The sequence below is a fragment of the Sinocyclocheilus rhinocerous genome, unplaced genomic scaffold, assembly GCF_001515625.1.
Source record: "Sinocyclocheilus rhinocerous isolate Xijiao unplaced genomic scaffold, SAMN03320098_v1.1 scaffold1159, whole genome shotgun sequence".
NCBI lineage: Eukaryota > Metazoa > Chordata > Actinopteri > Cypriniformes > Cyprinidae > Sinocyclocheilus > Sinocyclocheilus rhinocerous.
In genome coordinates, this window is record NW_015634336.1 from 111,039 (window position 1) to 136,899 (window position 25,861).

At 37.1% G+C, this 25,861-nt stretch overlaps 1 protein-coding gene across 4 annotated transcripts in view; it reads left to right on the forward strand.

Annotated features, from left to right (window-relative positions):
* The first annotated feature begins 5,999 nt into the window (after positions 1-5,999).
* LOC107745511 (myosin-9-like) overlaps positions 6,000-25,861 on the forward strand; it is a 63,969-nt gene continuing 44,107 nt past the window's right edge. For 2 of the 4 annotated variants that reach the window (XM_016559399.1, XM_016559401.1), the window contains exons 1-3: positions 6,000-6,241; positions 23,159-23,490; positions 25,673-25,829. In XM_016559399.1, the coding sequence (XP_016414885.1) occupies positions 23,164-23,490; positions 25,673-25,829 (484 nt within the window). In that variant the 5' untranslated portion in view covers positions 6,000-6,241; positions 23,159-23,163. The remainder of the gene's footprint in view (positions 6,242-23,158; positions 23,491-25,672; positions 25,830-25,861) is intronic. The other 2 variants (XM_016559397.1, XM_016559400.1) reach the window with 1 other exon arrangement.

Genomic DNA, 25,861 nt, shown 5'->3' on the forward strand with positions numbered 1-25,861 from the left:
AAAAAAAAAAAAAAAAACACTACCATATTACTAAACCTTACTAAAACCCTAAAATGAAAACAGAAAATATAAAATAAACAATTTGAACTGTTAATAAAAACTAGTTAATCATTCTAAAATAAAACCGCAGCAAATTAGCATATTAAAATGATTTCTGAAGGATCACGTGACACTGAAGACTGGTGTAATGATGCTGAAAATTCAGCTTAGATCACAGCAATAAATTACATTTCAACATATTAAAATAGAAATCAGTTATTTGAAATTGTAATATTTCACAACTACTGTTTTTACTATAAACTCCCTGTAAGTTCCTTCAGGAAACAGCGTGTGGCGCTCTTGAGTGTGTTTACAGTTTTCAGCGGGCCTACAAAACTGGGACAAATGAGTAACAATGTTGCTTTGTGTCTGTTAAAAAAGAATTTAATTCAAACAAATCTAGGTTTGTGTTTCTGTAGTTTCAATAAAACGAGAACGTGTGTGTGTGTGTGTGTGTGTGTGTGTGTGTGAACCCGTCTGTGCCGTGCATCACTCGTGCATCAGCTTAATTTTAGTGGGGTCCTTTATGGGAAGTCCAGGACCGTCCCTCAGTTCCAGCCCTGGTTTCTTGTGAAGCTCTAGAGAGGTGAATCTTGTTTTAGTTCAGCCCGAGGCTCTTTTTAACTACAGGATTAGTAACCTAAATAACCACTGTGGGACTCATTCACCGACCCGTCTGTCATGCAGACATGAGAGAAAGCTGCGTGTCTCAAACAGGTCGCGTTCAGGCACGAAAATCAGTTTCATATTGCAGTGCAGTGATGCAACTCAGCAGGTGTGTTTTAAGATCCTAACGGTAACGAGTTTTCTTGCTCTTTTGAGGTGAAAGACCTCGTGGTTTGTGGCACACTGCAACTTTCAGGACTCAGATTAAATCCAGACCCAGATTTACTGAAGATAAACTACAAAATTTGTTGTGAAATGTCATAAACTGTCAACTTTAAAAATCTACATGCTAACCTCAAACCAGTCGAGTCTTGTTTCTCAAAGTAGCCGTTTATTCTGACTGAATATGATTTTTGCAAGCAATGTGTGCCTGTAATTACAGCAGATGTCTTACAAGTGACTGGTGTTTTCTAGGGCTCTTGAAAGTTTCTCTTCTGTCGTGACATCATCGCTGCGGTTCTTCTTTGCCGCATGATGTCATCCAGCAGAACTCCAGCCACCAATCACAGCCCGCCATTACCTGACCGCACACGACATCATCACCTCACAGCAGCCACAAGCGCTTCCTCTCAAAAGAGACACTGTTATTTTAGTATCCCTGGCTGATATACTGTTGGTTTAGTTTTTTTATTTTGCGATTTCATTTTAATTTTAGGTCTATGACGCATGTCTATAATTTTGTATTATTATTTTAGTACTTAGTTAAACTAAATGAAAATTAGAAATAGCTGAAATAAAAAATATATATAGTTTTTAAATATTTTATTAACAATCGTCTAATGGTTTTATGTTTAAACACAAAAAGCTACATTTGTCTTACATATGAACATTTTATTTCTTGTTTTTATTCTTTGGTTTTGGGGTGAAACAGTTTAGACAAAGTTAAGTCTCAGATTAAAAAGTTAAGTCTTCTGATTAACCTGACGCTTGTGTCCAAGTAGAAAGTGCTGGATAAGTCCCAGAACACTAGTCCAGGATGATGGGAAAATGTCCAGCAGTGATTGGCGGTAAATGTGCTGCTGAAAGGCGCATTGTTGCGTCACTGAGACCTGCGACAAAACAAGCGGGCAGAAGGTGAAAGAATGACGGAAGAGAAACTCTACACCTCTTCCGCTTTCAAACAGTAGACCACACCTCCACCCCTCTCTCTCTCTCCTTCCCAGTCATCTGTGACCATATAAGGCAAAAACAGCGTGAGTGAGACACGCTGATCAAGCACCGCTGCAGAATTCCTGCGCTCTCGTTTCTTTCACACTCCGTCACTTTTCCCTTGCTCATGTTTAATGACTTTTTCTCAGGCTCTTTGACTTTAAAGCAAAAAGTGCTTATTTTAGTTGTTCTTGTACCTCAGATGCTAATGATAATGCTTTGTGTACTATTTATAGTTTGTGGAAGACGGTTGTCCCCAGATGTTTGGCTGAAGCTAACCGACATTACAGACTCCAGCTTGTCGCCTTTGATATTTGCTCTTGTAATACACTTGTAGTTTCACATCTGACCGACTAGTCTTAAAGTATGCGCACTACGTTAGTGAGAAAGTAGCAATGTACAACAGCCAATCAGATAGAGTGCTGCAGTGACAATGCATTTTTGTAGGCCAATTTGGATGCATCAAATCATATTGGGTTTTTGCCGAGGGAACCGTCTGTTGTTCGTCCTTCACTGGCGAAGATGACCACGACTTCATAGAATCACTGGATGTTGTGGGTGCGAAGATGGTTAATGAGTCCAATCCTCACTCTGAAAGTTCGATTGCAGAATGGACAGGCGAATGCTGGAACTGAGTTTGCCAGAGATGCGATGCCGAGCCTCTTGCGATGCTGGCACTTCTGCTGCTGTTCTTCTATGCAACTTATCTCATACCCCGACACCCAGGGCCGTCCTTTGGGCGGTGCAACTGGTGCGGTCGCACCGGGCCCCACGGAAAGCGATTGCGAACGGACCACGAGACCCCCAAGCCTTCTGATCATTGAACCAATGTAGTGGTTTCTTCCACTCAGTCTGCCGGGTCCAGTCTTCGCATGCATGGGCAGACAAGCCCTAGTTCACCGGGGGTTTGACGCCCGTCGGCTACCCTCACCTAGTTTAGCCCGCCAGTCAAAGCGGTGTACCGGGTGTGGCCGCTGTTGCATGCAAACAGCTACTTGGAGCCATAGGTGAGAGCTGAGTGCAAGTGGGGACCAAAGCGGACCCGGGGGTGCGACTGTTCGCCCGTCAGAGGTACTACCCCTCCCTAACACCCCATCACCCTGGTTCCCTCGGCAAAAACCCAATATGATTTTTTTCCCATTTGCATTATTGCTGAAAATAATGTCTGTGACCAACACAAGTTGGTTATAGCTCTTAAAGGTGACATATCATGAAAATCTGACTTTTCCAGGTTTGAAACTTATATGATTTAAAACGCATGATTTCAGCAAGATAAACATGATAATCAGAACCAAAACAGATGTTTTTAGCAGGTCCGAGCTGTAATGGCGCAGCTCTATTCTGGAAAAGGGGGCGGGGAGCAGCAGCTCATTTGCATTTAAAGACACAGGCCCGAAAAACAGCGTGTTTCTGCTTCCACTCAAAATAGGCATTTTCAAAATGATATAATAAATGATCTGTGGAGTATTTTGAGCTGAAACTTCACAGACACATTCTGGGGACACCAGAGACTTATATTACATATTGTAAAAAGGGGCATAATATGTCTCCTTTAAAACCTGGAAAAGTCCGATTTTCATGATATGTCACCTTTAAAAGAATGACAACCTCTGTAGTCCCATTTAAGACACTTGTTAGCACCTTTTTCAAGACAAGTAAAAGTTTTAATATGAAAAAATATATGGTGAAAGTGAAAATATCTATTGTTATTGTTAACCACAGACCTTATTTCAGGCATTTAACCAAAAGCCAAAAAAGTGGAAACGGTGCTATTGACTTAAGGACAATGAAAGCTGAAGTGCTAAAATGCAACTTATTTCCAGCTTTTGGCCTAAAAAACCATGTCATCGCTGCAGCATTCTGTGCAAAAGTGTTTAAAAATAATATTTTTAAAATATTTAAAAAAATACTAATAATATTAATATTTATTTTACTGTTATTACAAATTAAAATACATTTATTTTTTAAAAATATTTTTAAATAAATTTTTTAAAGGAATTTATTTAGTCATGCAATTTATTTAAATACATCAATTTATTTTATACATTTTATTTAGGGTTTGGCCTGTGGTGATTAGCCTACAATTGATTTGATATGGCTATATAAAAAATGGCAGTATAAATCTTTATTCTGGTTATGTAAAAGCTAATAGCTGTGACTTAGTGTGAGTGTCTGAAACCCTAAATAGCCTACCACTAATTCAGCTGGTGTTTACAGTAAATATCGATATTTGCATATGCATTATTTGTAATTTAAACAATATTTGAATCTGATAGCGCTCAGCCACACACAGATGGTTTTCTTTTCATTTCTTTTCCAGTGTGTGATATGTTACAGAGGGTAGCTGTTGTGTGAGGAGGGCAAATTTCACAAGAAAAGGGAACTTCTCGAGAACATTCCCGAAGCGAGTCAACAAGCGTCTTATCGCGCTTCCTGAGCTCTCACTGGAGGAAAGCGGAAAGGGAGGACGGGATGCGTCGGCCTTTTCTTGCTCTTTTGTTGATGCTGCTGCTGTTTTTAATTATTCCGAGGTTTTGTTTGGAGCCATTTAAGGACAAACACACACAACGCGAGCGCCAGAAAAGCAGTCATGAGAAAGAATCATGCATGGGTTACGTAAACAATTCTGGCAAGGATAGCTCATTTATGGTGGTTTAAACTCACAAATAAGTTCTCAAACACACTGTAATGTAAGGTGAGGTCGCTGCAGCACCGGCATTCACAGAGAAAGGCTGTTTGTGTGCCATAATACAGGAACACACCCAGGACACACCCCGACCGAGCGGGTCAAACAGGAGAAGAGAGAGAGAGAGGTCAGAAGTGACCTTATTTGGTAATCTGTCTCTCCCTCCCTCTGTCTGTCTCACTGCAGCTGGCATCGCTCAGTCAGAGACCTTTGACTTTGCGCTTGAAATTCCTGTAGTTGCCCAATCAGCGCTGAGCGAGCGGCCCGAGAGCGACGTAGGCCTATTGATTTTTCCTACGCATCGCGTTCCCTAGCGGAGAGCTCGCGGTGATTCAGGGGCGACTGCAGGCTTCCACAAACATCCCGTACACGCTGATAAAACACTCCTCCCGGCAGGTCTTTCCGTCGTTTTCCCTGGATCATCATTCCGCATTCCTCGGATACTTCAGTCGAGCGTGCAGCCTGGAGACGCTCCAGCCTCCCGCGTGCGTTGCGTTCTCATAGTCACAAATCAGTGACCGTCTATTAGCACACATTAACATTTGCATTTGTATTTATTGTCATTCTTTTAATCCGAAAGAGTTTACACATGAGAAATAATCCATTAGTTAATAATCAGTTTGAATCCTATGCATAAATAGTTGGCTACAAAATAATTAATATGACAATTAGGCCTATATAGGGTATTTTTGTGCTTCTATGTGCAGATATCTTTCAGGTTTCGCGTGAATGCATGTTTTTTATCTTGATTTTTCATGTTTGGGGTGTTTTGAGTGTCAATTTGTGTTTACAGTTCACAGCAGGAAGCAGTTAATCCAGTTTAAATATTCAGAATTTAATTTTAAAATAAAATGTAAACATTAGTGTATTTCAAAAATAAACAATTATATGCAAATGCGAGATAGATGGATAGATAGATAGATAGACAGACAGATAGATAGACAGACAGCTAGATAGATACAGATAGACAGACAGATAGATTGATAGACAGATTGATAGCTAGACAGACAAATAGATACAGAAGATCTGTCATTATACTAAAATAAACCTTTAAAGTAGTAAAATAAACTATGTAAACATAAATATTTGAATGGAAATAGTAAAATAAACTTGTCATATTGTGGAATGCATGTCAACACTGGCATTCATTATTTATTAAAAGAAAGTGTTTGTGAAGAAATTTCCTGATTCCAGACATTCCTCTATGTGTATGTGTGTGTGTGAGTGTGTAAACACGGTCCGGCGACTTATATGGTCACAAAAGCCCAAAGTCGCGCACATACCTCAGACATTAAACACACATACGGGCCCCTGCGGCCCAACTATTTCAAGTTCACCCTGTGACGCGAACTTTTCCGCTCCGACACGCCCACACCTCGCTCGCGATTGGCCGAGGCGCTTGGGAGCGGTCTGTGATTGGCGGAGGGGCGATGCGATGGGCGGTGACGCGCGGCGCAGGCCCCGCCCCGCCGGGACCGCACCCCGAACCATTACAGCAGGACGGAGTTCAACTACTGAGTGGAAGAAGAGGGAGGGAAGAGGAAGAAAGGAGAAAAAAAAGAGAAAAGAGAGAACGAGGCGAAGGGAGCGAACTTGTGCGCAGTTGAAAAGGGAAGTTTGGAGCGCGGCGACACGGATCCACACTGAGCCCCTGGAGTTTCTGACAACCCCGAACTCCGAGCGTCTGCATCTGATTAGCAGGTAAACCGCGGCACCCGTCCGCTTTCTGCGTTCACTCCGCAGGGCCATTCAGAACAGCATGAGCACAAAGAAGCAGGAAGCGTGCAGCGAGCCGCTGGGTGGGACTTACCAACGCGACCTGATTTCGCTGCGCTTTCAAACTTATGCGCGTGAAAATCGCGACGCTTCATCGCTGTAGCGTACGAACGGGGGAATTGATAACCTGTGACGCGTCGGATCGGCGAGAACCCACGAGCGGTGAGTTTCAGGAAGTGCTCGTGAGCTCCGCGACACCGGCTCGCGCGGAAATGCATTGATGGCACGAAAAAAACGTTATTTGCGCGGAATACAGCGCGCGGTGAGCGTGATGTCATTGTGCGCGTCTCCAGACGACTGACGTTCTCGCGGGCGCTCATGACGTAATCGCTGGCAACTGGGCCGAGCGGCGCGTTTACGGTTCCGCCAGTGCTTTAGGAAAACCTGAATCCGCGAGATCTTACCGGATTAGAAAAATGAAAGCGGCGAACGTAGTTTCTCTCACTTTCAGAGAGTTCTCGCAAAAGTTGGTGACCGTTACAAATAGGTTAAACAACTGAGCGCGTGCGCGCTTCCAACGTTCTATATCCGGGCTCGTGCACGTGTGCTCGCTTTTTATAACGACACGGCATTCATCAGAGTCTAATACAGTCTGTAATAAACCTAAATTAGTTCATATTTGAAAAGTCCACACACAGTTGTTCGTGGGAGCGCGCTGCGCGAGCTCGTGCTCCTTGTGTGGCCGACGTTGCAGTGCAGAGGCAACTGTGTAAGTTTAAAAATATATTCGTTTGTGTTGTACTTTAGTGAAAAATTTATATGAAGCAGCTTAACAGACTTTCAGAATTCGCAGGCGCTTAGCGTTTTTGATTATTTACACAATGACGGGAAAATGAGCAGGATGTTAGTCGTTGAGTGATTGACAGTTAGCTCGCGCGATGAGGTCAGCGCCACGGACTGATTTGTTGTGGTTTAAAATCACACACTAGTCCGTGTCTAATCCACGTGACCTCTCAGATTCACACCGATATGAGTGTGTACTACGTTCACAGACAGTCTTGGTCATCATTATAGTGATATACTTGTGTCTGCATGTTGATGTAGTTATTAACGGTGTGCTAACGAGCAAATACTGCTGGTGTGAACGCAGTCTAACCACTTTCACTTTCTTCACCTGGCCAGTGTGTGTGTGACCTGGTTTTCCATGAGCAAGTGTGTCTAGGACGCTGTGACCCATTAAAAGCACATGCTGGTCTTATTCTGTGTGTTGTTTTAGTTCTCGTTTGTTAATCCCAACACACCGCTTATGTTTGCGAATGCTAGCATTTATCCGGTGCACAGTAGCTACTGGTGAGTCCAAGCCGTGTCACAGAGATCAGATTTACGTAACCTCAACGTCGTAATTACGAGTGGGAAACAATTTTCTTTGAGCCCAGAGTGTCCAAGTTGGGGGCGTGTCAGTGAGAAAACATGGCGGACACAATGCATGCAACATCTGTAGTTGATGGTAATTTTGTCGCAATTTATAAAACTGCTGTTTTTTTTTTAATGTAGGCTACAATAAAACTAGCATGTATAAAATATGATTGTATTGTGCACTTACAATATATAATATATAACAGTTGAGTTTGCACCTTCATAAATTGATCAAAGTGACTCAAACACATCTGATGTCGAAATTACGACTTCCCAACTCGCACATACGAACTTCTCGAGATGACTTGAACACACATGCATGCATTTCCTGAATGTATTATGTTTTCCACCAAGTGCAGTAAAAAGCCAGAGCCAGAATGATCTGCGAAGCAACGACCATTTTATCTCGTTTTGACCCATTATTTCGCTAGATTGTCAAAAATGAGGACATTTTGGAATAAAATTGGTTAAAAATGTAAATAAAACACAGATGATTGGAGTACGTTTTACAAGAAAATACTATTTCAGTCTGACTTCAAAACTTCAAAATTTTACTTTAATGTTATTTGCCATTTCTTTACAATTATTTGTGACATTTACTAGCAATTTCTGAGTGAAAATAGTTTCAAAGTAAATCTTACACCAGATTTTTCCACTGTTCCTTTTCACATATTGTTTTTTGGAGGTAGTGAGCAGTGTAGAGCACTGTAACCTGAAAAACTACAACAGCTTTAGATTAACTGTGTCCTTTCAGAGTAGAATAAAGAAATAAGTCATGCATTACAGTGATTTTATCATATGCAAAGGATCTTAGTCCCAATGCAAAGCCTGGTAAAATGACTGTAAATGGGTTTAGAGTTGCTTGTTGTTTTTATAAAACGGTGACAACAGCAATATAACAATTAAACACCAGTGATCAATAAACATATTTAACACTGGATTGAAATGATCTCTGATATTTATGTGTGTGTATATATATATATATATATACAGTGGGTACGGAAAGTATTCAACACTGAGACATTCCTCTGAAATATCTTCTTGTGTTTCACTGAATAAGTAATTTATTTATTAATTATATTTAATTAATGAAATAAATTATATTTAATTATTGATATATTTATACATTTAATAAAAAAATTGGATTAAATTTATTTGCAATATTTATTTAATAACAGTAACATCTAATAATACATATGCAATAATAATAAATATAAAAATACATTGAATTAATTATAATAATAAAATAATTAAGTTATTCAGCATGACTCTGACACTGAATTTCTGCACATCTAAAACAGCGGAGTCAAATTTATAAATTTGTATACATTCAATTATAAAGTATAAATATTATTGAATTATTGAATTTATATTAGCATTTTAAATAAATATTCATCTAATATAATTTAATATAAGTAATTTTTACAAATTAAATAATTCAATATTATTAATAAATGACTTTCTTAAGCGGAACACAAAAGAAGATAATTTTTTTAGAAATATCAGATCGTTTATAAATGTAAATTTTATGATTGAGTGTTGAGACATTTGATAATGAATTATTGTTTAACTTATGAAATGTTTAATTTATATATATATATATATATATTTGTTTGTGTGTTTCATTATTAATAATAATTAATTATTAATAAATAAATTAAATTATGAATAAAATATAGAGTCAAATCATCAGCAGTGACCAGCAAAGTTGTATTTATTAGTAACACTTATGTGATGACCTGTATTTCTGCAGGCTGCTGTGTCTTTCGCAAGGCGTTTTTTTGCAGTCGTTTCGTGATCTGTTAGCATGTGTTTTCCTCTGGAGACTCTGTGTTTAGTGACTGTGTTTGAAAGAAAAGCAGGCGTTTCTTTCAGCGGCTGTGGGATCAGTGCGGGGAAATGGCCGTGGGCCGCAGACGTTAATCCACAGGCACAATGCTGCGCGAGCGACAGGTGCGGACCTGCACACTTCATCCCGCTGCAGGTGCTGTTTGTGCGCTCGGAGCCCCGCGGCATTGTGGGTAAAGCAGGGTTTGATGTGCTGCTGCGTGTCCTGCTGCGAATGAGGTCACGCTCAGGTGCGACGTCTGATCATCGCGCTAGCATCTGCGATCATTCACCTGCGTGATTCATGTGTTTCCTCTCATCTCATCCCGTCTGGCTCTGTGTTTTCTGCAGTCTGACTCTGGAAGTCCAAATCCCATTGTTTCCCTCCATAGAGCTTTGTTGTTGTTGTTTTATGCAAAGATATGTATAGATGCCCCATTCGACCGCTCCAAGCCATTATATATAATATAGTTATATCCATTATATATTTTTAAATATTTTATTTTAGAAATATCAGAGATCAGTGGAGTCAGGGGTGCAGGAATTTAGTATCAGAAGGTCATGCTGAATAATTTGATTATTTTATAAATTATTCTATTTGATATAGTAATACAATTGTATAAATATTGTTATAACTTTACATGCATTCATATTTTATTATTAAATAAATATTATTAATAAATAAAATACATATTTTATTAAATTAAGTAAATACAATTTCATTAACATTTACAATAAATTTAAATAATAAATAAATTACAGTAAATGAATGTACATTTATTAATGACTGTTCAGCAATGCGTCAAATATGTTTACCATTTATAGTTAGTTATAAAAAAAATTATAATAATATTTATATTTATATGTAACATTTATTATTATTATTATTAAATGCATTTAAATAAACTGAATTATAAATACATAATAAAACAAATTGTTTAGTTTTACCTATTGTTTGAATTAAAATCATAATTACATTTATAAATAAATAATTTATTTCAATAAATAATTACATATTATTAATAAATAAATGCCATTCCTAAGTGCAAAAGGTGATATTTCAAAGAATATCTCAGTGTTTATTATATGTATAATTTTTGTTTATTTATTATACGTTTTAAGGAATATTAGAGATCATTTGTAAATTTGCTTTATTATTTTAATAATAATTGTTTATATTTATTGTTATAAATAAGGTGCAAATCTATATATTTTATCAAATTAAATGAATAAAATGAACATTATTTAAAGAATTAAATTAATGTAAATATATATTACAATTGTAAACTTTTAATGTTTCACAGAAGAAAGAAAGTCATTGCTTTTATTAACTTTGGAATGCAAATGATCATTTTTGTGTGAAATATCCCTTTAAATTCTCATTCCTGTACCCTTCTCTTGATTTTCCCATGCTTTTCTCTCTTTTGGCTCAGATGAACAGGAAGCGTTTGGCGGTCCATTTCTCACTTTTACTCCACTGCCGTTTGGACGGGATTATTCAGGAGCGTCCAAAACTGTTTCTCTTCATCCTTCTCCTTTTTTGGTTTGCTTTCTATCCCGTCGACCAGCCCTTCCCATAGTGCACCTGTGCAGCAGGAGAGCAGAACAATGACAGGAAGTGAGCAAACGAGAGCTCATATCCAGGCAAAGAGTCACGTCCCGATTGTTTGACGTGTTTCTGCATCCGTGTCGGTCGTTGCGTTTATCGCATGATATGCTGCATGACTGCATTATGATGCACTGCAGACTCATTCCTCCTCCTGAATGGCCCGTTGCCATGGACATGATGTCACTTCCTGTTGCAGAAATAAGCTTGTCTGTCTTCACATGGAAAACTCCGTTCTGGATGTTTCCTGAAGCCGGATCAGGGGTTTTGTGTTTGTTATAGTTGCCTGGTTTTGTCTTGAACTAATTAGTAAGTCAGTGTGCATAAAGAAATACTGATTTATTACATATTATGCATTTATTAATGATTTTACAGTTATTAGATAATGATTTAATAGTCAAATATTCAACACTGATTCAAAATGTATAAATGATTTCTGATATTTTTTTTATATATATATATATATATACAGTAGCATGCAAAAGTTTGGGAACCCCTTGCAGAAAATGTGAATAATTTTAACAAAATAAGAGAGATCATACAAAATGCATGTTATTTTTTGTTTAGTACTGTCCTGAGTAAGATATTTTACATAAAAGATGTTTACATTTAGTCCACAAAAAAAAAAAGGCTGAAATTATTAAACATAAAAGATGTTTACATATAGTCCACAAAAAAAAAAAGGCTGAAATTATTAAAATAACCCTTGGTTCATAATACTGTGTGTGGTTACCTGGATGATCCACACCACGACTGTTCTTTTGTTTTGTGATGGATGTTCATGAGTCCCTTGTTTGTTCTGAACAGTTAAACTGAGCACTGTTCCTCAGAAAAATCCTCCGTGTCCTGCAGATTCTTCAGTTTTCCAGCATCTTTTGCATATTTGAACCCTTTCCAGCAGTGACTGTATGATTTTGAGATCCATCTTTACATAAAATACATATACAATAATAATAAAAATACATTATATTAAATATAATATTTAATAATCAAATTATTCAACACTAAATAAAATGTATAAGTTATATATAAATATATATTAATACTGTTTTCCACTTAAGTAATTTATTTATTGATTAATATTTAATTATTATATTAATACAGTTATTTATTCTTTTCGTTTAAATAATTTTTAATTATTTATTTAATTGTAATTTTAAAAAAATGTTTTATTTATAATTTATTCATAATTAAATGGGATAGTTCACCCAAAAATGAAAATGTGATGTTTATCTGCTTACCCCCAGGGCATCCAAGATGTAGGTGACTTTGTTTCTTCAGTAGAACACAAACAAAGATTTTTAACTCAAACCGTTGCCTTATGTCAGTCAGATGTAGGTGACTTTGTTTCTTCAGTAGAACACAAACAAAGATTTTTAACTCAAACCGTTGCCTTATGTCAGTCTTATAATGGAGGTGAATGGGAATCACGGCTTTGAGAGTAAAAAAAAAACATACACAAACAAAACCAAATTAAACCCTGCGGCTCGTGATGATACATTGATGTGTAAAGACACGAAACGATCGGTCTGTGCAAGAAACTGAACAGTATTTATATCGTTTTTTTAACCTCTGATTCACCGCAATGTCTGAAATATCCTGAGTGCATTCGCATTGTATTCTTGCTTTAAAAAGCTAAGTATAATATCTGTGATAGCTAAACATGTTTCAAGAGAGGTGTCACCACCAACATGACAAAGCACTTTAATTTAAAGACAGCTTCACAGTCTTTTCAACCACACAGCATCATTATTTCGGTGTTACAAACATTCAAATCACTGAAGTACTGGGATAAAAGTTTATAGTTTAGATATAAACTCTCATGTGTACGGTAGCGATTAAAATAGAGTAAATCACCTTTTGAAAGTAATTTGACACTTCAAATGAATATTTATCGATTACATTATGGTGGTGAAAAGGGGCTGTTAAAATGTATTTAATTCCTCAACCTTTGACGTGTGTGATCAATGTTGTGATCACTTGTTGGTTCGTCTGTGCAGAGTACGATCACATCAGTGTGATTTGAACATTTAAATCTGCGTTCGCGCTGCCGCTGACCTAAAGAGAGCATCTGAAAAAAACTAAATTTATCCAGAACCATGCAGTTGCACACAAACAGCTCTTAAAGAGTCCAGTTTTTATGTAGCCTGTTGATTTTTGTTCATGGTATTCAGCTCCAATATATGGTTTGCAAAAAAGAGACACAGGATAAATGTCTGATATCATTATTTGGTTTTGTTTGTGTATGTTTTTTTGACTCAAAGCCGTGATTCCCATTCACCTCCATTATATGACTGACAGACTGCAACGGTTTGAGTTAAAAATCTTTGTTTGTGTTCTACTGAAGAAACAAATTGTGCTTTTCCACTGCTATCAATGAGAGGAACGTTTGTACTTCCTCAACAGACAACGAAACAGCCATTTTTTAGTTGTTAAAAAAAGGTGCGCTGGTTCAAAACAGTTGCGTTCGATCCTTCGCTGGCTGTGCTGATTTAAATCTAGCGGGTCTATTATGTCTCGTGTTGCAAGTTCAGTGACGCAGGTAGTGACTATTCTCTCCGGCCAATCAGTGATCAGCAGAGTTTACACGTCACGTTTTGGTAACGGTACGGTACGCTTGGAACCCCAAGCCAAAAGTCACCTACATTGTCACCTTGGATGCCCTCAATAAACATCAAATTTTCATTTTTGGGTGAACTATCCCTTTAATGTATTTACAATTTTTTTTTAACAATAATAAGATAAAATAATACATGCACATGGCCAATAACAAATAAAAACATGTTATAATAAATATAATAATTAATAAAATAATCAAATTATTTGCTATAACTCTGAAACTGAATTACTGCATTAAAATGGTCAGCAAGGACCACCCAGAAACAGTATGATATTTCTAAAAAATATGTAATAATAAATAACCATAAAAACATAATGAACACTGAGACATTCTTTAAAATATTTTATTTTGCGTTGCACTAATTAGTAAGTGTTGCTCATGCTGTGTTTTAGGTGATTGTATTGTGAGTTTGTGAAGCTGGTGTTTGTGGTTCATCAGTGTCTGGGCGGGGCAGGGCGGGACGGGACGGGTCAGGGTCCGTTTACAGCTGGACTCTGAGCTTTGATTTGATTGGGTGTGGCATCATCAAATGCAGATAAGCTGAGTGAGATCAGACGTGAAACCAGCGGATGGGCATTTACTGATAAAAGCACTCATAAATATTTACTGGCTGCAGTCAGAGATGAGCTGATGTTATATTATCTCCAGAGCGCTGGATGAGCAATACATGTCAGATCTTTACTGCCAAAGAAACCAGAGAGCGTGCATGGGGTTAGAACCACAAAAAAAAAAAAGTAAAATAAATACATGTCTTGATGATTTGGTTTATAATATTTCATAATAGTAAATTTTGTAGATGTATTATGGTATAATATATTTATGTGTTATTTTTTAATTATTAAATACATATTAATACATTCATGTATTCAGTTGATTAAAAAATGAAATGTGACCCTGGACCACAAAACCAGTTATAAGGGTCAATTTTTGAAGATTGAGATTTATACATCATCTGAAATCTGAATAAATACGCTTTCCATTGATGTATGGTTTGTTATGATAAGACAATATTTGGCCAAACTCTCTCAGACGAGCAGGAATCCAGTGTCCGGCTCTCAGATAGCAAATACTTTTCATTCTTTGTCATTTCCTTTTTTTTTTTCATGACTTTTTCAATTTTACAGCATCCTCTTCTCACAGGTATTTAGGTCTGGGATGTGAATCCTGACTGTATTACTGTGCCTCATTCATGAATCACAAGCAAAATTAATAGCTATTTAATTGTTCATAAAACCTTGCTTAAATCATGTTCAGTTCAGTGCTTTCTGTAAGAATGGCTTTATAGACCAATTACACAGAAATTAATTCTGATTATGATTCACGAATGAAATCCAGTTAGTAATTTTGAGGATAAAGCATATTCGTTATAAAAGGTGATTTCAGTGGAACAGTCATAAAATCAGTTTATGACTCGCTCACATTTATGACACTCTCTTCTCTCATAAACTCATAACTCATCTGTCATTTACGTACCACAAGAAATGAGCCGTTCTGCTAGCTTTAGCGCTGACCTTCTCTGTCTGACACACACAGGAAGGAAATGAGGGCGGGGCCAGACGGGTGTGGCTGTTTAATATGCAAATATGAGCCGCTGTCGTCTGATTGGCTGGAGGGATTCAGCAGGGTCGTGTGTCGTGTTATGACGTCGTCAGCAGAAACACACATGCACTCTCTCATCCAAATATGGAAAGCAGAACATTGTGTTATATTTTAACTGGTATCTGGAGCGTTTGCGAGATTTCCCACAATCCTGTGTTTTTCCTCAGAGACCTTCAGTCAGAACGCAGTGAGACCAATGTGGTCTGGATTAGATTGCATCACTCCTGCATCTCTCTCGCTGTGCTAAAGCACATTTAATCATCAAATGCTGCTTGCAGAAAGAGATTTTTACAGTCTGATGCCAAACAGCGACCTGTTTATTGTCACTGAATGATTTAGTTTCGAAACACATCTGTGTTTTAGTGCTTCAAGGAATCTAGAAACAAAGAAGCTTTTTACATATTTATTATATGACGTTATTTTCATGCCATGCTGAAAACCCCCAAATACTTGGGACTAAAATCTGAAAAAATGATAAATAGATTTTAATATTCAAACACATATTAATAGATAATGTTATATATTTAGTTGTAAATTAAATGACGAACAATCGATTAATTAAATATTATTAAATTAATTTACAGGTATTATTTTAATTAAATAAAAATGTTTTGTAAATGCATTCTTAATAAGTGAGTGCACATTAGTAGTAGATACATTAATATATTTCATTATAAATAATTGATTATTATATATTATGATATTAATTTACACTTACTATTTCAATAATAAATGAACGTAAATGTATTCATAATAAATTAGTACATATTATGAATAAATTATTTAGTTAATATAATTAAATAGAAGTAATTTATAACAGATTAGTTAATTATATATTGTTCAATTAACATTTATTATTTAAATTAATACATTATTGGGAATGTATTCTTAATAAATTAATGTACATATTAAAGAATTTTCTATTGTCCTCATTTGTAATTTGCTTAGGATAAAAGTGTCTGCTAAATTATTACATTTAAATGTCATTTAATTTAATTAAAAATATTCTTATTATGTTTAATATAATAATACAGAAGTATAGCATGTGTTTTAATAGAATATATTTATATTAAATTGATGATGATGATGATTATTATTATATTTTGAGAAATATTGGTGATTATTGACATGTTTGTTTTGAACTCTTTCAGAAATGCAGGAATTCAGTGTATAGTCAGTAATTCTCGTGACTGTAATCTGAAAGGATGATATGTTATTTGCACGTTACGGCTTTCATTCATGGTCATTTAAATGAATCGCTGTATAATATTATTTTACTGTAATAGGGTTACCTAGAATAATCGGAATTACTAACTGAAGAACTCAGCGTGTGGGTTCAGTTCAGTCATGATCATAATCACAACGCAAAACATCCTAATGGTCTTAAAACGAGCTTCTGCTTGCAAATAATTTGCAAATGTTTGTGTGAAGTGTGCTCTTTGTCTTTGTCACTCATAAACTCAGTTCAGAGTCAGAAAGGTTTGGTTCTGCTGGACCTGAAGAGCATTTGCTGTAGGGAAAAGTCTTGAGACGGGCGTTTAAAATTAGACTCGCAGAAGCACCAGGAGACTCAAGTGTGTCAGACGCATCTGTGTCAAACTCATCTGCTCACTTACCAGCTTCATGTGCACATTTTACACCTCTTTACTGCCTTTATCAGATTCTCAGTGATTTCACAAGGGAGTTTTCAGCCATTTCACGCTACGCTGGAGAAATGTGACGTTAACTGACCTGCTTTAATACAACAAAAAAGAAACATCTCTGAATACTTCTTTTTATTTGTTTTCTTTTTACGTTTGAGATAAATGTACCTGATGGCCGCTGTTTCAGTTTTATTTTTTTTCTCAAGTTCCATTTGATTTTTCACCAAATTCTTTTTTTTCCGGAATCTTTCAGGATTCCATTTTTTTTTTCTGGTTTAATTTTTCTGGATTCCATTTTAAAGGTTAAATTAAATTTGAAAGTACTCAAAAAGCATGTCTAATTATTTAAATATATACAATTTAACATAAATTTATTAAAAGTTGAACTAAAAAATATATATATAATATAAATATATTTAAGACATAATCAGACATCATTTTTTGCATATCCAAATCCAAATATAAAGTATATAAATATAAAGTCCATTTAGTTGTAGTCAGAACAGCAAAAAACACATGAAATCTAACTAAAAATAGATTTTTGGAGTTGTCTAAATGTGGCTTTGATGTGTAGAAATTTATAGCCATTGTCGATGGATGATGCAGTGTCTGTTAAAAAATACTTTCTAATAAATTGATTAAATATGTTGTAAAATAAGTGTTCATGTACTTGTCTTGTATCATCAAATTATGCCGTATAATAATCAATCATTGGGTTTGTCAACAGCCGACAGCGATGATAAGTGTATAAGGATCCATCTAATGGCAGTATATTTTAAATTAATTCAATTATCAATAAAGTAGAATAGAATATTAATATAAATTAGATAAGTTTCACACAAAAATCCAAATATAAAGTATATAAAGCAGTCAGAACAGTGATAAAAAAAAACATTAAATCTGGTGGAAAAACAGACTTTTGGGGTTTGTCTAAAAGGATTTTGTTGTGATTTTGACGTTTACGTGCATATTTTGAACCGCATTTTCTTAGGCACAGGTCATACACACGAATGTGTAAAATGGAACAAGTTGCGTAAAGCCAACGCTATCTCACGACCAATTCGTATGTATTTTATGAGGTGGCTAATTTGTACGAATTCGTACGACCTCACTCGTACGATTTTCACGACTAACCAGTGACTGGTAGGTTTAGGGGTGGGGTTAGGTGTAGGTCATTCGTACAAATTCATACCAATTGTGCAACTCGTAAAATACGTACGATTTTGCACAAATTGTATGAATTTGTACGACTGAGGTCGTACGAATTCGTATGAATTAGCCACCTCGTAAAATATGTACGAATTGCCGTGAGATCGGGCTGGTAAAACTGCACAGTCTGATTGGAGGATTGTTATATTGAGAAAGTGCGTGTGGTTTTTGCGTGCGGTGCATTCATCATATAGACTGTTCGTCCATTTCTGAGAAACGGGTGGAATAACTCAACCGTGCTTTGATAAAGCTGATAAACACGCTGGACGCTGGAATGCCGATGGGTGGTCGAGCACAAGAGGGACTAATGACCGCTTTTACGAGATGAACGACACCACATGTTGTAATTGTGGAAAACATTAACCGTGCAAACTCACGTCTGTCATTAAAGAATCACGGCGTAAGCAGATTACGTTTTCAGTGTAAATATCAACCGCACAGTTTAGTTTGTGCGCATTTTGTGAGGAAATACTCCTCTGTGCTGGTTTATGAGTGCTAAAACTACATTACCCATCATTCTCGGTTCAGCGGCATAGCTAATGTTCATCCTGCTCTTTGTTTTGTTGCATTAGCGCATGTAGCATGTCCCAGGAGATGCATGTAGTTTCCAGCGTCTCTGTCTGGGTGTGCGCAGCTGTTTGGGGTCATGAGAACGGCCCAGCGGTCGTGTCGCTAGCTGCCTGCTGTTTAGGCGCTAATGGAGTGTTGCAGATGTGTTTTCTCAAGGGTTTTTCACACACAACCTCCACCAATGCTGGTGCAGATTGAACCATTGGTTAACGCGTAATGCTGTATTAACCATTCCCATTAATTTACCAGTATTTATCCATTTTGGGACCAAACATGGCAACAGACATTTTCCAAAATCTACAGCCAAATGTGCTATTAATTGACCAGTCTCTTGGTATGTTGGCTGTTTAGATAATCTCAAAACGACCAAAGTTTACTGTCCTTGCTGATATGGTTTCTCTCTAGCGTTATGTCATAAACTGGCTTTATATCAGTCACCTGCTCTAGATATCAGCGCTGGTCACGGCTGTTAAACTACTAGCATGTGAGCGCCTGGCATTACAAACACGCTGGATTGCCTCTTTTAAATCTGGATCAGACAAAGTCCACCCATGTGGGAATCTGTTTCTTGCTCAGGGTGTGGAAGAGAGACAAGCACTAAAATAACTCATGGGCCTGACAGACTCAGGTAAATCACTAACCACCCAAACCAGTTCCCCGGGCGCGGAGAAACGCTACGGAGTCAAAGGAAACCATGTGCCGCTATCGGAGGGCCCTTTCTGCTGGTCCATTTTAACTTGGAAATATCCGGAATTTTAAATTGTGATTCCAGGTCTGCAATGTGCAAAATTCAAAGTTCAAAATTCCAAATGGAAATTTCCTTAATCTTTTCAGAAATAGCTTTTTGTAAATGTTAACCTTTTATTAAATGGGAAACTTTTAGTCATTTTCTGCCTTGTTCCCATCACTTTTGCCTGTTTCCTGTTCCTCTCCATTATAAATGTGGCAAAAAAGTCAAGCGCAGAAGGTGTTTTCTGGAATGTCCATTGAAGCCGCTCGCATGATTGTCATTTGTGGTTGTGTGTGTTCGTCTGATCTGGTAAGACCTGTTGCGTCCCTCCCTCTCCTGTAAGCTTGAATGCTTTGAGATGAAGTTGAGCGTGGGAACCGCTGCCGGCCATCTTGCGCCTGTTTGGGCTTGCAGTGTAGTGGTTCAGTTGAGCTCGGTGATTGGCGACTGCGCTGAACTGCGCTAACCTGACACCTGCATGAGTTCACCCGCCTGACTAGTTCCTTCCCGCCAAAAGCTTTTCGTCAACACCGCCAGATCCAAACCACCTAGAGTCACTCGCCACTATTGTTTAACATGCAAAATTAAATTCTGGTTTTGGTTTAACGTTTTTAACAGACAATAATTCATCGCAGAAAGCACACTGAACCATCTTTTTTTTAGTCATATTTTCTTCTATCTTCTGTTGTTTTGGCTTTTGAAGCACACAATCTTGTCCATGTTTCATCTGTCTAATTTCACTAGATTCTACTGTGCAGTGTTGGGGGTAATGCATTAAAGTTTACATTTACAAGAAAATATCTAAAAATAACTTTTTTTAAATAATTAACACAAGGCACATCCTTACGAAAATTAACCTTGGTTTTATTATTGTAGTAGTAGTGTAGTAACAATGTTGTTTTTTTTTTGTTGTTTTTTTGCCGCATTGAGTACCATTTGTATAACCACAGTTTTACTACAAATACCATGGGTAAACTATGGCTAATGTAGCAAAACCATGGTTAATTTGTGGTTACCATGGTTTAACTTAGTAACCATGTTTTTTTGGTTTTATTTGTAGTAAAATTCAGCCTGAGGCCTATCAATTTCACTTTTGGTGTGAAAGTGCCTTTACATTTGGCAAAAATATAACTTTTGGGTTTTTTGTTATTTAAAAAAAAAAAAAGCAAGCCCAGCTTAGGTGACAAAAAGTAACTCAATTAATTACTTTCCATTAAAAGTAACTATGTAACGCAATATTGTAATCAGTTTTGGGGGTAACGCATTACAAGTAATGCAAGCTACATAATTAGATTAGATTTTTTAAAGTAAGGTGATGCACTACTTTTAAATTTACAAGAAAATATCTAAGTTACTTCAAATAAGTAGCACAAGTTCCTTTGTTTTCCCATTTATTGACCGACAGCTCTCCTGTCCTTGTGTTGAGAGAAATCAGGAGTAAGTGCAGAGGCGCTTCCTTCAGCCTGAGGCTTATTAATTTCACTTTTGCTGTAAAAGGGCCTTTACAGATGCCAAAAATATAACTTTTGTGTTTTTTGTTATTAAAAAATACATAAGCAAGCCCAAACCAGATAAAAAGTAATGGAAAAGTAACAATTCATTACTATCCACGAAAAGTAACACAATTAGTTACATTTTTAATGGAGTAATGCAATAATGTAATCAGAGTTGGGGGTAATGCAAATTACCTTAACACATTACTTTCCTTAAAAAGGATCTAAATAACGTAATTAGTTACTTTTTTTATGAAGTAACACAATATTGTAATGCATTACTTTAAAAATAACTGACTGACACATGAATTTGCTTCAGAATACTGTGGAGTTTAATCAGACACACGACCTTTGATAGATTCAAGATTGAGCGGCGCCTTGTGTTTTCTTTTTTTTCTAGAACCTTTACTTTTACCGTTCCTCAGTGGCGAAATTATCTTTCCACAACTCTTAAAACATCCAAAATCTGAACAGATGTAAATGCAAAGGCTATAGGAAATGTTTTCAGATTGATATCAAGTTTTCCCCGGGCGCCGCAGCATAAATGGCTGCCCACTGCTCCGGGTGTGTGTTCACGGTGTGTGTGTGTGTTCACTGCTGTGTGTGTGCACTTAGGATGGGATAAATGCAGAGCACTAATTCCTAGTATGGGTAACCATACTTGGCCACATGTCACGTCACGTCAGTTTTTTTTTTATTGTAATATACCGTACTAACTGTGCACGATTATATGGCTTGTTGTGTTCTTTTATTTGCTTTTAGCATAGTTTTTCCCTGCCGTCTGTGATCTGAACAGGCCTGTGACCCACCAGAGACCCGCTGCTCTCTGACACGTAGTTTAAACAAGCGCTCCATTGTCTAAACACGTCTCTGAATGGTATAATCAACAATTTGTTTGGTCCGACCGCATTTAAAGCAAAACGTCCCACGTACAGTGTTTATCACCGCGAGTGTGTGTCTGAGAGACTCGGACTGTAATTACGGCCGGCGCTGTCATTTCATGTGGCCACCAGGAGCATGAGCTCACCTTCCTGAAGTTTGCTGTGTTTTACGAGCTGTTGACCTAACTTGTGTTTGGACGTGCGATACAGACCCAGCATTCCTGAGGACTTGCGTAAGAAAAGCAAGAAAAGTGCTCTGTCCTAGATCTGTTTCTCGTCCGCTCTTGTTGTTAGCATCAGTTGAAGAGCCTCTTCAGCTGCTGTTTATTTAAGATGCTGAACTCTGACATTAGAGATCTTCTCCAACCTCATGATGACCCTAGCAACCAATTGAACACCCTAGAAACCACATAGAAATTATTTAGAGCATGCATTTTCCTCTTTAATTTTTCTAAAAAAAACAAAACAAATTTTGTCTTTAGAATAAATATCTTGCTCAGACAATAAGGGATATACGAAACAAACACTTTTCACAAATGTAAAATCTGATGGTTACTCTTTATTTTGATAGTCCACTTTAGACATTCTACTAACTATAAGTAACTTTGCAACTACATGTCAAATAAATCTCAATAATTTGCAACTACATGTCTACTAACTCTCAGAGTAGACTGTTAGGTTAGGTTTAGGACTAATAGAATAAATTGACATACTTGCAAAGTTTCTTATAGTCAGTATGTTGTATGTTGTGGACCCATCAAAATAAAGTGTTAGAAGATATCAAGCAGATGGTACTCTTAATGGCTGCTAGTTGACATGTAGTTGCAAAGTTACTTACTGTTAATAGAATGTTTAAAGTGGACTATCAAAATAAAGTGTTACCTTTTGTTTGTCTGCAATAGCATGCAAATTATGTCTGGTGAGTGTTGCTCAGGTAAACAGCATTTGCGTGATATCTGGTTGGTAAAATATATTTTTTGCAATGGACCAACCAAAGTTACATTAACAGAAAAAAAAAAGTTTTATGGTTTTCTCAGACATAATAAACACATTTTTGTCTAGAACAGCATGCACAAAATAACAAGGACATTTATTAAGAAAATAAACCAAAAAAGCTTCTTCAGACGGATCGTGTAATCTTCGATTTTCGCCGTTTCTTGTTTATTCTGCTGGTCAGGGTTTGAAATAAACACACTGTACTCTAATAAACATGCTTGTTATTAAAGCGTGCACTTCTGTAAAGCTTGTGTGTACATTAATGGTTCATAAACAATAATTTCTCCGGCCTCTCTCTTCTCTCGCCTCCAGCAACCATGTCGGACGCTGACAAGTTCCTGTACGTGGACCGCAACCTGGTCAACAACCCGCTGGCGCAGGCCGACTGGGCCACCAAGAAGCTGGTGTGGGTGCCGTCGGAGCGGCTGGGGTTCGAGCCCAGCTCGGTGAAGGAGGAGCACGGCGATGAGGTGGTGGTGGAGCTGGCCGACTCGGGGAAGAAAGTGCGGGTCAACAAGGACGACATCCAGAAGATGAACCCGCCCAAGTTCAGCAAGGTGGAGGACATGGCCGAGCTCACCTGCCTGAACGAGGCGTCCGTGCTGCACAACCTGAAGGAGAGATACTACTCCGGCCTCATATACGTGAGTCTGAGCTAACACAGTTTCCACTTCAGGATCATGCGCAAAGTTTAAAACCTGTAAAGCCTGAGATATCAAACTCATATAGTCTGATATAGTGAGAATATGGTGGAAAAAACAGCTCTGTTTTATTCAAACTAAGCAAAAATATGCAATTTTGCGCAGATGCTGATATTTATATGACCAAAAAGTTATGAGATCAGTGAGATCTTTGTAACAGTACAGCAGATACTTACATAAAATGATCTAAATATCAGTCATCACTCTAAATCTCCAATAATATGTCTTAGTCAGATGAGATTTAAATGATCCAGACATATAATGCAATGTAATCCAGTGATGATTGAGAGATAAAGAAATAAACGTTCCTCAGATGATGTGAGATGTTTTGGAGGCTTGGGAAGATCATTCCTCCACTGAGGAACAGTGAAAGTAAAGCTTCTGGAAAACAAACGCTCCTCAAAAGATCCTGATGATCAGATTTGAAACTCACTGATTTTTCTAAACAATGATTCATGGAGAATCAAGTAAAGCCGAGCTGCTTCAGTTCAGTAAGTGTTCATCTGGAAATATTACTAAAGTTATTATATTATATATTATATTATTATTTTTACATTTACTTGATAAAAATCAGTAAAGATTTGACAGCAAAGACACATGAAGCACGAGCTGAAGATGGACTTTTGTACAATTATACTGAAATAACTTTTGCTTGATAAAAAACCTAAATTATCAATCAGACAACAGAAGACATAGCGTCGAGGTAACACTATTTTAAAGTGCCCTTGTTACACATGTTACATGTACTTACTATTATAATAACAATAAATTATGCATAATTACATGCAAGTAACCCTAAGCCAAACCCTAATCCTAACCCTTCCCATATAGTAAGTACTAAAGCAGTAAGCCCCAAGAAGCCGTGGTTTACAGTGAATTTATAACAGCTAAGGGGCGTTGTTAGGCACGACGTGAAGCGGAGTGCCTAAAACCCCCTTAGCTGTTATAAATGATTGCTTTTATAAAACGGTTATTTCATATACGTTGTAAGGTTTCACAAAATAAAACCGAGCAAATAAAGTGTAATGATATTAATAAAAACAGTATTCTTCCACCAAACAATGTAGTTCCTCAGAATCAGTTGTGGTTGCAACAAAGTGGTTGCCGAGCAACACACAAACGTTGCAACAAAGTAGTTGCCGAGCAACAGACAAACGTAAACAAAGGTGTATGTTTGTAGAGTAATTTACAACAGCTTCGAACGCGGCTCAACCAATCAGAATCAAGGACCGGAACTATCCGTTTTATAATATGTAGTTAATTTATGATGTTAAAGAATGATGGAGAAGGAGACGAGGGGAGCAGAAGTATGTCTGAGAAAAGACATCTGTCTGATCTGAGTCTCTACTAGACACAGATAGGATCATCTGATCTGGTTAAGATAAGTCAGGCTTGGTTGATCCAGTCTAGGTTACAATTCTTTCATCCGAATCCCCTCTTAGGTCCCTTGGCGAGTGTTACATTGGCAAAAACCACTTGCATTTTCTTCAGAAAATTTTATTTTTTTGCAGTGGGCCAAAATGAGTTACGATAACAGAAAATAAAAAAAAATATGTACAGTATATAAAACTTATCTAAAACATTATAAAAACATTTTAGAATAGCTCAACCTGATTACCACAGTAACTAGAGTAACCACGCAGGAGGAGAACATGCCAACAACTGAAGGGTTTCACTTCACCTTTTTGCTTACAATTTTGTTCTTGTGGTTTCGTAATGAAAAAATAACCAACACAACAAATGAAACCTGCTCGCATGTGCTTTCTGCAGTATAGCTACATTATACTGCGGTAGACAAATTCAACATTAGCAAACAGATTTTGTGGAAAAAAAATGTTTGGTGAAATGTGTTTACGCACGGTAAATGTAATGTTATTTTGCTCTCTGCTAAATCCAGAATTTTTATTAAGTTAATGATGTTATGTAATCTGAATAAATTACATTTTTACAACACATTCACGTATAAAACACTTATTTTAAATTGAAATAATATTTCACTATTTCACGTGGTGAGCAGGAGAGACTTTTTTTCAAAAACATGACCCCAAATATTTGAATGCTGATGTTCATGTTGAGTGTGTGTGTGTGTGGTCTGGTTGTGACTGACTGTCTCTGTTCTTCACAGACGTATTCGGGTTTGTTCTGTGTGGTCATCAACCCCTACAAGAACCTGCCCATCTACTCGGAGGAGATCGTGGAGATGTACAAGGGCAAGAAACGACATGAGATGCCGCCACACATCTACGCCATCACAGACACGGCCTACAGGAGCATGATGCAGGGTACACACACACACACACACACACACACACAC